The sequence below is a fragment of the Rhinopithecus bieti genome, unplaced genomic scaffold, assembly GCF_001698545.2.
Source record: "Rhinopithecus bieti isolate Rb0 unplaced genomic scaffold, ASM169854v2 scaffold_51227, whole genome shotgun sequence".
NCBI classification, from domain to species: Eukaryota; Metazoa; Chordata; class Mammalia; order Primates; family Cercopithecidae; genus Rhinopithecus; species Rhinopithecus bieti.
The window spans coordinates 429,419-442,514 of NW_016820844.1; the positions used below are offsets into that span (position 1 = coordinate 429,419).

The 13,096-nt window shown below is 40.2% G+C and overlaps 1 protein-coding gene across 2 annotated transcripts; it reads left to right on the forward strand.

The window, feature by feature from the left end:
* The first annotated feature begins 211 nt into the window (after positions 1-211).
* On the forward strand, positions 212-7,807 carry LOC108520554 (histone H2B type 1-J). 2 transcript variants are annotated; one of them, XM_017859987.1, is made up of 2 exons: positions 212-664; positions 6,391-7,807. In XM_017859987.1, exon 1 carries the CDS (start codon positions 281-283, stop codon positions 659-661), a length of 381 nt encoding a protein of 126 aa, XP_017715476.1. In that variant the 5' UTR covers positions 212-280; the 3' UTR covers positions 662-664; positions 6,391-7,807. The 2 variants fall into 2 exon arrangements, with proteins under 2 accessions (XP_017715476.1, XP_017715477.1); XM_017859988.1 differs by lacking the exon at positions 6,391-7,807 and adding an exon at positions 5,364-5,388.
* The last annotated feature ends 5,289 nt before the right edge of the window (positions 7,808-13,096 follow it).

Sequence of the window (13,096 nt, forward strand, 5' to 3'; positions counted from 1 at the left end):
CAGGCGGCGCTTTTTATAAACATTATTGGGCGCGAAAAAGAAGACGTGTTGTTGGTTAGGACTGCAGTTTAATTTCAACCAATGGTAGTGCGTCTTCTGGATTTGCGAATCCTGATTGGGCAGAACTGACCGCTGACGTTACCCTGAATAACTACCAATCAGACACAAGACTTCAACTCTTCACCTTATTTGCATAAGCGATTCTATATAAAAGCGCCTTTGTCATACCTTGCTCACTCTGTTTTTCTTTTTCCTTGGAGCTTTGTAGTTACTGTTCGCTATGCCAGAGCCAGCGAAGTCCGCTCCCGCCCCGAAAAAGGGCTCCAAGAAGGCGGTGACTAAGGCGCAGAAGAAGGACGGCAAGAAGCGCAAGCGCAGCCGCAAGGAGAGTTATTCCATCTATGTGTACAAGGTGCTGAAGCAGGTCCACCCTGACACCGGCATTTCGTCCAAGGCCATGGGCATCATGAATTCGTTTGTGAACGACATTTTCGAGCGCATTGCTGGTGAGGCTTCCCGCCTGGCGCATTACAACAAGCGCTCGACCATCACCTCCAGGGAGATCCAGACGGCTGTGCGCCTGCTGCTGCCGGGGGAGTTGGCCAAGCACGCCGTGTCCGAGGGCACCAAGGCCGTCACCAAGTACACCAGCGCTAAGTAAACAGTGAGTTGGTTGCAAACTCTCAACCCTAACGGCTCTTTTAAGAGCCACCCATCTTCTCAAAGAGAGAGCTGGTGCTTGTATTCCTCCTGTGCTGGCCATTGATAAGTACTTGTAATTCGCTACTGTGTTTTTCAGTCTGAACTAATCCTTGATGACTTTTTTTTTTAGATCTGCCATTCTAATCCCCTTAGAGTTAAGTAAGGAGATGGGGAGACTTTCTATTATACGTTCGAAACCAATTAAAATACTCGTCGGTCCCCCAGCGGATAGTGAGTTGGAACAGTGCCAAATTCCAGCGGTTATCAGTTTGAATTTGTCCGGGCAGCGCCCGCCCTTCCTCTCTGCATCCTGATTAGTTGCTGTATCCAGGAATTCCACGGTCGGTTTGGGTGTGCTAAAGGAATTCAAACCCCGCCTTTATTTGGCCTTCCTTAACAAACTCAGTAAACTGTCAGTTTGTCAGTTTCTCATTCTTGAGTATTTTATCGCTTTCGGGAAAGAGGTTTATTTCTCAATTTTCATTGGATAGAGCGATTTTTTTTAAAAGGGACCGTTTATGGCAACATAATCAGTTTGTGTTTTTTTTTTTTTTTTTTTTTTTTTGTGAGGGAGACTTCCTCTGTCACCCAGACGGGAGTGCAGTGGCGCGATCTCAGCTCACTGCAACCTCCGCCTCCCGGGTTCCAGCGATTCTCCTGCCTCAGCCTTCCGGGTAGCTGGGATTAGAGGCATGCGCCACCATGCCCGCATAATTTTTGTATTTTTAGTAGGGACGGGATTTCACCATGTTGGCCAGGCTGGTCTCGAACTCCTGACTTTAGATGATCCACCAGCCTCAGCCTCCCAAAGTGCTAGGATTACAGGCGTGAGCCATCCAGTCCGGCTGCAATGGAATTTGAAGGCCGTAGTTTTCAGCCTGATCAATGCTTTATTTCTAATTAGAATACTATTTTCCCTTTATGGTATATCTATATAAGCAAAGGCATTAGAAGCCTAAACAGGACAATTCGGGGTGTTAGGGCAGAAAACTTGAGGACATTTATCCCAGACTCTTTTCTGAAATAAGTCAATTTCAATTTTAAAACTCCTTTCTTTAGTATTTTAAATACTGTTTTGACTGCCTAGAAGTGAGGAAAACAAGTTCCCCCTTACTCAGGTTGTCACAAATGAGAACCAGTCATCCAACAAACGATGTTGCTCTAGGTTGTAACTATTCAGTCATGTGTCTCTTAGGTAAAAATCTAAGGTCTATAAAGCATTTGGAAGCTCCCACTATGACTGGCTTTAGGTTTCAAAGGTAGTAATTGTATATAAACTTGAGTTACTATCTAGTTTATTTAAAATGGATCTAAATTTAGCAGAGTAATAGCATCTAAAGCAATTAGTATTTTTGTTAAATCCACTATCAAATACACACTTTTCTCTTGTTGACTCAAGTCCTACCTATTTTTTTCAAAGCCCAGTTTAATATTGTCTGCTTTATGAAATTTCTTTTTTGAGGTTTTTCTCGGACACTTGTCTAGCCTTTGAAAACTCTCTGTAGAGTTTCTAAAATATATATCTCTTTGAACTGCTATCTGGTTTGTTGTATATATTTCTATGTAGAAAATATACACTCAAGTTCTTTTCCTTCACTGTAATCCCATACTAATGATAACTGAACTGTTATCAATTCTGTGAATAAATAGAACTTAAGTTACTTTTATGACATTATTGTTATGTTACAGGGGCCTCTGACCCTCTCTATTAATCCAAATAGTCAGATGATATTTCCAAGCTAAATAACTTGCTTCTTTATCTTACAAGATATAGAAATCAGAATAAAAAGCAGAGTTTGTAAGAAAAGGAGGATTGCGACTGACTCATGGGCATATTGTCCAGCCACAGGTGAAAATTTGTAAAGGCTAGGTTTTCGAAAACTACACAAAGTTAAGTTGAAATGAACCCAGCTAATTCTGTTACTCAGAAGACTAACTTGCCTAAGGGGTAATGAAACAAATGATCACCTTACGGGTTATTTTCATCTTGCTAGTGTCCCCTTAAGAATAAGCACAAAAAATACTTTGCTTGAAAAACTGAATGGGACTGGGTGGGGTGGCTCATGCCTGTAATCCCAGCACTTTGGGAGGCCGAGGCTGGTGGATCAGTTGAGGTCAGGAGTTCAAGATCAGCCTGGCCAACATGGTGAAACCCCATCCCTACTAAAAATACAAAAATTAGCCCGATGTGCTCGCGGGACCCTGTAATCTCAGCTACTAGGGAGACTCAGGCAGGAGAATCACTTGACCCCAGGAGGCGGAGGTTGCAGTGAGCTGAGATCCTGTCACTGCACTCCAGCCTGGGCAACAGAGGGGTTTCTGTCTCAAAAAAAAAAAAAAAAAAAGAAAGAAAGAAAAGAAAAACTGAATGCTACAAGTTCAACCCATTACTAACCAGTTCCTGAAGAATTGGCTTTTTTCTCTTTTTTTTTCCTTTGGCTTTTCCCTTCATTTTAAAAAGGGGGATGTAATAGTACCTCTTGAGCAAATAGTTTTGGTATACTTACAACAATGTCCTGTACATAGTAAGCATTCAATATAAGCTGGCTAATACTACTGATGCCAGTTGTAACAGTAGCATTAGAAGCCATAGCTCAAGTATGTCCATAAATGGCAATAGGAAAAAGAATTGCTGTCACTCAGCACAATTTGGAGTACTGAATGCCATTGTTTACTTTTTCTAGAAGGAGAGTGACCTAAGACACTGATTTAAACTGAATGTACACGGTTAATGGTTTGGATAGACAGAGATTTTAAGTAGGCAAAAGTGGAGGCTGTGTTGACAAGAAGCTTTGGGGAATGGTGATATGGACGAATTTCCCAGAATGGTCCCAGAGTATGAGAATAATGTCCCATATGAATGCTAACCTAAATTCTCACTCTTAAGAGGAGGCTATCAACAGTCAGGTACACATCAACCATGTGGCTGTTATGTAGTCTCTTTTCCTATCACCCCACTGCTTGCCCAAGTGATTTATTTGTAAACAATGTGACCAGGATGGCAGGCAATGGTAGAGGTGATACTTGAGCTCTGTAGTATAGACTTAGCTCACCAAGGCTGACCTCTGGATACTGATGCTGCTAAGTGCCCCATATGTCAGGGGAAGTATTCTTGTATTCTTGCAAGTATTTTGTCATGGATAAGGCAGGGATTTGTCTTCACTGAGATAAACACTCTAAATTTGGATATGCTTCACTTTGCTGTTGCTAGCAGGACCGCTTATGAACTTACTGAACACTTTATACCTCATATCTCAACATTTTTTGGACCCATTTCTATGCATTATACAGAAAGGGTAAGGTAATGAATGGATGACCATGGGACTCAGTAGTCCTAATGTGTACCACATTCCTTATAAGCAGAAGTCTCAGTTTTTGGAAGACTCAGTTAAAGTGGCATGTAGTCATTTAGCACCCTCTTGGAGTACTGTTCAATTTTGGATGTTGTAGATGTGCTGAATAGTGACTAAGAAAAGGCATAATTTCTTCTGTAGCCAAAATGCATTGGTTAAAGAAAAGAGATGTAGGAATGGAGTGGTCCGTCTCATATTACACTTAATAATAGCCAACTCAAAAAAGTTATGCTTTTCATGTTTCCAACTCAGGGCTCTCTGCTGTTTTTTTGTTTTAGAAAAGGAGGAGCACATACTCCCACCAGTAGTCATGGAGATGCCTCTTTGTTTATTGATTTACCAAAAATGATTTATTTTTATATGAAGTTTAAAGCAGTTTAAATTACATTCATTTGCTGGCTTAAAGAACTGTGGGAAGTCTTGACTTAATGGGAGTTGGGCTTTTGGACTCCTCCTCTGTGTGTCAGTTTTCTTTTTATTTCTGTTTTCACCCCGCTTCCCCACTCCTCCCCTCTCTTTTAGGGGTATAGGCAAGGAACCGTGACAGATAATTTGAGTATTTTTAAAAACACTCTAATAAAAAGTACACCTTTGGCCGGGCGCGGTGGCTCACGCCTGTAATCCCAGCATTTTGGGAGGCTGAGGCGGGCGGATCACGTAAGGTCAGGAAGGAGATCAGCCTGGCCAACATGGTGAAACCCGGTCTTTACTAAAAATACAAAAATAAGCCAGGCGTAGTCGTGCGTGCCTGTAGTCCCAGCTACTTGGGAGGCTGAGGCAGGAGAATCGCCTGAACCCGGGAGGCAAAAATTGCAATGAGCCGAGATCGTGCCACTGCACTTCAGCCTGGGCGACAGATCTCAAAAAAAAAAAAAAAAAAAAGAAAGAAAACCATTTTTTCCACAACACTTTTCAAAGAATGTTTTAAAAACAATGACAATCCATAATCAGTGAGAATTCCCACCCAGATTATGGTCTCAATTCCTTTTTCAAAGAGCAGTCAGGCTACTTGGAGACTTGGGTAAATTTATGGATTTTAATACATTCAAGAGGAACAGCAACCAAATGCCGTATTTGGATCTGGTGGGATCTCAGTCAGACAAAATCAGTATAAAAAATACTTGAGACAATTCAGGATTTTCTTTCTTTAAGGGCTAGGTATTGGATAATGTTACACATCATTTTTAAAATTTTCTTAGGTGTAAAATCTAGTGTATTTTCTTTATATCCGTATCTGTTAGGGTATTTGTGAAAATATTCATGATTAAAATCACATATTTGGGATTTCATGTTTTGGATATTTTTTAGACTCCCTCATCTGTCAGTGTGGGTGCGGATAATGAAACAAAATGGGCAAGATGTTGGTAACTATTGAAGCCTCCGCGACGAGCCTTGGGAAGTGCAGGATTCTCTGTATTTTTGTGTCCATGACCACTCCCTTTCCCTTCCAAAAAAAAAGTTAAAAAAAAAAAAAGCTGGCCAAATCAGTGAACGTATTTCTTTTTTGGTCAACAAAGGGCTACCCTGAGAGAAATCTACATGCAGAGGAGTTCAGGCGACTGAACTAACGAAACGCTGCTGTTGGCACAGGGAGTTCTCGGGGCCGCACCCTCGTCTGTCCCGCAGGCGAATTGAGAAGCGCTATCGCCATCTTGTGGCGATAATGGATAGGATAATGTAGCTAAAACTGTTTCGTTTTGTGATTTCGATTAGGTATTTCATTGCTACGGTTTAATAATTGAATATGCAAAAAATACTATAAACCATCCCATCTCCAAAAGCCCCCAGCCGCCCAGTTCCCTCATCTACTTGGCAACGATTCTCTTTTTGACCAAACTCTAGGCGGCTTCTTCTGAGCCCCCTTCTGGACTAGGTGGCCACTTTGGCCTATAAAGACCTGAACAATTTCTAATAGCCCCGGTCTCCTCAAGTGCCTGCCTGAGAAAACTCAATTGATGCCGCCAAAGGAATTTACCGTTTGTTTCAGTCAACGTCTGAAGATAGGGCCCTCGTCTCCCAGGCTCTGTGGAGCCTGATTTTGATATGTGCCAGTTATGAAACCCAGATGGTTTCCCACTGTCAGTGATTACTAAATAAAATCTATTTTTGTCATTTAAACTAAGGCCTGGCTGTGTTTTATCTTTGATATACTACAGTGAACCACTTTTCGTTTCCTGTGTACCTGTCTGGAATACCTTTATACAAACACAAATAAACAAATGTGTCCTCTTTCATTCAAGTTTGCCCCCTTTCATTCAAATGATTGATGGTCACATGTTCTTCACAGGTTCTGTCTCTTGCTTTTCTCATTAACTATCTGTCTTTCTTATTGCAGGTGGAGTGGCTGAAACTTCTCAGCAGGTGCACCTACACTAGTGACCTGAGGAGAGAAACCCTAACCCCACAATAGCTGCATCTTCTCTGAAGACAACACTGATGCTCATCTTTGAAATGAAGGGCAGTGTGTGCATTTCTCCATGAAGGTATCCAGAAACAGCGCTGCCACAGCTGCTGTGGGGCAGCTGAACTGCTATTCCTTTTCTAGGGTGGGATCCCCACCCTTTGTAAGGAAGGATATTGGGGTCCTAACACTGGGAACTTATCTTGTCAGTGAGGCCTTCTTTAACTGCCATCTTGTAATTGAGCACCCCATCTGTGTTTCCTGTTCCAATTTAGCCCCCCTTTTTTTTTTGTCATAATATACAGATCTGAAATGCTGTGTTTTACTTATTTATTGGCTTATTATCTTTACTGTGCCACCCTCCACACTAAAAGTTTTTTGGAGCTGGATTTGAGAGTTGTGGAGTAGGTTATATTTTGATCACTTGTATTTCCCATCTTCTAGAACAGTGCCCAGCGAAGTACTTCTCTGAATAAATGAATAAAGTAACATTCCTCTGCTCCGCTGTTGCCAAATGGAATATCCTGAGGGAACTTTCTTTGCTTTCCTCAGGGGATGATCCAGAAGATGAAAAACAAATTGTCATTCCATATAGTCCTCTTCTGAGTGTTTTTCAGTTTTGTTAAAACTCAGATTTCTTCTTTTACCTGAATGGTTTTTTGTTAATGATTATTAGCATATACAGTATTTTATCTACCAAAAAAGGCAACTGATACAATGCATGACTTGAAAATATACCTGCCTTCTCTGAGGCTCAAACTCAGGACTGTATTATTTGGAAAGCCTTGTAGCCTGGTTGGGTTGTGGCTCCCAAGAAATCATACCTAATTTCCCTTTGAGAGCACTGATTTCTGAGTTTCCATTTCTCCCAGAAGAGAAACACTGTCTCGTAAGAATTTATGTGTCGTGAAGGCTTCCTTTTTCATCCTGCACTTAGAAGGACCCAAGACTTGAGGGCTGCGCTGTCAACACTATTCCTTGTTCACCCTCTCTTTTGTTCTAATTATTTATGTCTTCCTGGCTTCAGAAGTATCAGTTGCTCTTTCACCAGCCATTGTTTCCTCTCTGGCCCTAGTACAGAGTAGGTGACATAGTACAGCTGAAAGGCTGAATGCTGGCAAACTTGTCTCCAGCCTAGATTTCTCCTTATTTTAAATCTGCACTTGCAACCACATGGCCTGAGATATTCCTCTTGAAAATGCCACCAAAAGGACCTTATCATAAAAAATCGCCACCGTCTATTCAGGGCTATATATTAGGGGACAATAAAATGTGAGTCATGGCCAGGCGCGGTGACTTATGCCTGTAATCACAGCACTCTGGGAAGCCAAGGTGGGCGAATCACGAGGTCAGGGGATCTAGACCATCCTGGCTAACACGGTGAAACCCCGTCTCTACTAAAAATACAAAAAATTAGCCTGGCGTGGCAGGAGCCTGTAGTCCCAGCTTATTGGGAGGCCAAGGCAGGAGAATGGCGTGAACCCAGGAGGCGGAGTTTGCAGTGAGCCGAGATGGTGCCACTGCACTCCAGCCTGGGTAACAGAGCAAGACTGTCTCAAAAAAAAAAAAAGAGTCATTTACATTGTTTTATTTTATCCAACTTAATTTTTTTCACAAACATGTATCATTAACCTCATTTTAGAGATAAAGCTGAGACTTAGAGTAGAAAACATCCTTAAGTCACAAGATTGATAAGTGGCAAAGCCAGTACTAGAAAGCAGAATAATTTTGATTCTGAAATGTGCTCCTTCTCACGTATCAGCTCATGTTCCCTCCACATTCCTTGTCCGCATGTACCCAACGGTTCACTTGACACATATTTACAGATTTGTGCATTCCCACCCATTAGACATACATCTCCACCTCCAATGACTTGCCAACTCATATAGATTATTCCCGCACATTTGCTTTCTTTTCATTCATTCCTTCATGGATTCGTGGCACATAGCATAGTGGAGGAAATGCTGTGTCACATGTATTCACTGCTGACTTCAGAGGCTGAAGGAACATGGCCTAGCATCTGGGGCCCTTATTTGAAAAGTTTCTGGTTTCTCCACTTCTAAGCTTCCCATCTTCCAACCTTCCTGACAGATAAGAAATACATTTCAAAGGTTAGTTTGAGAAAGCAACTTCTCAAAAAGTTTTTCAAAAGAGCTTCTATCCTTTTAGTCTGGGTTTTAAACCATTACTTGTCGCTATATACATTTTCTAGCCAAGTTATGAAAATTATTTCTACCGGGCCGGGCGTGGTGGCTCATGCCTGTAATCCCAGCACTTTGGGAGGCTGCGGCAGGTGGGATCAGGTATGAGGTCAGGGAGTTCAAGACCAGCCCTGGCCAGGACAGTGAAACCCCCGTCTCTACCAAAAATACAATATCTATAATTAGCTAGCGTGGTGGCAGGTGCCTGTAATCGGCTTTAATCGAAGGTCAGGAGTTCAAGACCACTGGCCAGGACAGTGAAACCCCGTCTCTACTAAAAATACAAAAATTAGCTAGGCGTGGTGGCAGGTGCCTGTAATCCCAGCTACTCAGAGACTGAGGCAGGCGAATCGCTTGCATCTGGGAGGCGGAGGTTGCAGTGAACCAAGATTGTGCCACTGAACTCCAGCTTGGGTGATTGAGCTAGATGCCGTCTCAGGAAAAAAAAAATTATTTCTACCGAGAATGTATGTTTCATGCCCAACTAAACAGGTTGTTCTCTTTTCCTCATAGAGAATGTCCTGTTTCCATGCCTGGAACCTACTCCCTATTCTGTCTTCAGTTTCATCTTCTAATGCCCATTCTTGATCCCTTTGATCTATTGCTTTTTTCTAAACTCTCATGGTTCTTTAAGCCTGTTTTGCATTTTTGCTCTTCTGCCATGTACTTTGTGTGGCTTCTTTTCTGAACATTTCCATCTCCTCAAGAACAGTAAGTATCACATTGTAACCTCACATACTGTCAACACGAGTTAACTTTAGTCTGTTGATTTGTTCTGAAAACAGTGGAAATAACTAGTTCTCTTCTCTTCTCTTTTCTCTTGTCTTCTCTTGTCTTCTTTTCTCTTCTCTTCTCTTCTGTGTTGCTCTGTCACCTAGGCTGGAGGGCAGTGGCACAATCTCGACTCACTGCAACCTCCACCTCCCTGATTCAAGCAATTCTGCCTCAGCCTCCTGAGAGCTGGGACTATAGGCGAGCACCACCACACCCCACTAGTTTTTGTATTTGTAGTAGAGACAGGGTTTCACCATGTTGGCCAGGCTTGGTCTCAAACTCCTGACCTCAAGTGATCCACCTGCCCAGGCATCCCAAAGTGCTGGAATTACAGGTGTGAGCTACCATGCCTGGCCAGAGCTGGTTCTTTTTCTTTAGAGCAACTTTTTATAGATGTCAAGGTAGAAAACAGAGAATTTCTTTGTAACTTGCAATTTCTACAGTTGGCAGCCTGCTCTGCTCAGGCCTTGTCAATGTCTGGTTTTCCCATCCTCCCAGAAATGGGGTCTTGATCTGTCACCTAGGCTGGAGTGCAGTGGCGGGATCATGGTTCACTGCAGCCTCAAACTCCTAGGCTCAAGTTGTCCTCCTAACTCAGCCTCCCAGGTAGCTAGAACTACAGGTGTGTGCTACTACAATGACTAATTTATTTTCTTAGAGACAAGATCTCGCTATGTTGTCTAGGCTAATCTCAAATTCCTGGCCTGAAGTGGTCCTCCTGCTTGGGTCTCCTGAGTCACTGGGATTACAATAATGTCTTGTATGAAGTAAGTTTGTCTTGATATGTTTCCTGCTCAAAACAAAATGCGACTTGTCATTTTCAAACTCTAAAATTCTTCTGGTGTGTTTTTAAATGTCTAACTATAATATCAAATAAATTAACTTTTATGACAGGGAATTGTTGCTTTGTCATTCCACTTACTTGTCTGGTAAGCTAAATGCCTTGGGTTCAAGTCCACACAGAATTTTGTTTTTGCATTGTGTAGCCTTCCCTGATACTCATTTCTTTCCACAAAACTGTCACCCCTAGATAAAGCCTCATTTTCTTCATCTTGTAGGTTTCACACCTGACCCACAAGCATTTGGATAGTTGGGAGAAGCTATAATGGCATAGCATTTGTTTTATAATAGTATGTAAGATTGATAATAGACAAGTCAATAGCTTCCACATTGTGTTTAGGCTTTCCAGCAAAATTGGATTTAAATAACATATTTAAATATTTATATTTATAAACTTTAAAAAGTCAATTTTATGTAAAAAAGTTATATTGGAGTTTATCAAACTAATATACATATATATTTTCTTTTTAAGACAGGGTCTGGCACTGTTCAGGCTGTAGTGCAGTGACGCATTCATGGCTCACTGAAACCTCTGCCTCCCAGGCTCAAGCGATCCTCCCACCTCAGCCTCCCAAGTACCTGGGACTATACCTGGCCAATTTTTTTTTTTCTTTCTTTTTTTTGGTAAAGACAGGGTTTTTCCATGTTATTGAGGCTGGTTTCGACAAACCCGTGATCTGCCCACCTCAGCCTCCCAAATGCTGGGAATACAGATGTGAGCCACCATGCCAGGTACAAACTCATATATTTTAATTTACTTTTAAATTAAACATATTACAAAGTCAATACTTTAAAGTTTATAGATTTGAACTCTAAAATTTCTTTGTTTTATTGAGATTTATACATACATGGTAAAATATTTGGTTAACTCACCATGTTCTGTAAATGATGTTCAAGTAGCAGATATCACCCTTAAGCAAGCTGGTGGAGGACTGTCACACTATAAGGCAGAAAAAGCATTTGACATAATTCAACATTCATTATTGATGAAAACTCTCAGTAAACTAGAAATAGAGGAGAACTTCCTTATGTGATAAAGAGTATTTACAAAATATCTACAACTAACATTATACTTAAAGACTGAATGTTTTCCCCCTACGGTCGTAAACAAGATAGTCATGTTCACTTTCACCACTTCTATTCAATATTGTATTGGAAATTCTAGCTAGTGAAATTAGGGGCAAAAAGAAGGAGGAAAGAAAAGAAGGAAGGAAAATTGGAAGGAAAGAAGTAAGAATCATCCAAATTGTAAAGATAGCACTTAACCATTATTCTCAAATGACATAGCCATGTCATGTAGAAAATCAGACAGAATGTACAAAAAGCTACTAGAGTGAATGCTTGAGTTCAGAAAGTCTGTGGGATGCAAGATCAATATAAAAAACTGAACTGCATTTGTATATACTAGCAACAATCAGAAATAAAATGTTTAAAAATGTTATAATAAAATTAAAATATGAAATACTTAGGGATAAGTTTGAGACAAGATGTGAAATATCTATACGCTGAAAACTACAAAATATTTCTGAGAGAAATCGAAGAAGATGTTAATACTTGGAGAGATAAAACTTGCTTTTAGACCAGAAAATTCAGTATTGTTATGATAACAGTTATTCCCAAACTAATATACAAATTCAACACTAACCCAGTCAAAACCCAGGAGGTTTATTTGCAGAAATTGATAATCCGATTCCAAAATTAATGTGGAACTGAAAAGGATCTACAGTTGCCAAAACAACTCTGAAAAAGAAGAACAAAGCTGGATGGCTATCAACTACTCATTTCACAGAATTATTATAAAGCTTCAGAAAGCCAGACAGCATGGTATAGTTGTAAGATAGGCAAGTAGGTCAGTGGAGCACAATAGAGAATCCAGAAGCAAACCAACATGTATATAAACAACGGATGTTTGAAAGAGGCCCAAAGGCATCCTGGTGGAAAAAGGATAGTCTTTTCAACAAATAGTGTTAGAAAAATTGAATATCCACATGCAAAATATAGATATATAATATGTAATATATATATATAAGAACTTGTGTCTATACCTTGTGAAAATTAAAATGGTTCATACATTTAAGCATAAAACCTAAAACTACAAGACGTCTACAAGAAAATATGAGAAATTTTTGTGATACTGGATCAGGCAAAGATTTCTTAGATATGACGCCAGAATCCATAAAAGAACAAACTGATGCATTGGATTTCTTCAAAATTAAAAATAGTTCTTTGAAAGTCAGTGTTAAGAAAATGAAAAATGAGGCCACAAACTCGGGGAAATACTTGTAAATGCACTTACCTGATAAAGGACTAATATCCAGAATGAACAATGCTTAATATAGTACTCTCAACACTAAGAGGATAAACAACCCAGTTAAATAAGTGGGCAACAGATATGAACAGACACTTCAAAGAAACTGTATTGTTAGCAAATAAGCACAGGAAAATACTTTATCATTAGTCATTTGGGAAATGTAAACTAAAATCACAATCAAATACCACTACACACCTATTAGAATGCCTAAAATTTAAAAGACTGAGGGTCAAGTATTGGAAAGGACATGGAGGAACTGGAACTCTCATAAATTTGTCCTATGCATGTAAAAACTTATGGAAAACATTTTGATAGGTTCTTAAAAAGTTAATCATATAACTAACTACCATATGATTCAGCCATGGCACTTCTAGGTATCTACTCAAGAGAAAAGGAAATATGTGTCCATATAAAGATTTGTACAAAAATACTCATAATAGCTTTATTTGTATTAGCTAAATCTGGAAATAATACAAATGTTTATCAATAGATGAATGGCTAAAATATTGTGGTA

Bases quoted from the DNA above. Each gene is read 5' to 3' on its own strand.
- LOC108520554 (XM_017859987.1), top strand. From the start codon at position 281: ATGCCAGAGCCAGCGAAGTCCGCTCCCGCCCCGAAAAAGGGCTCCAAG.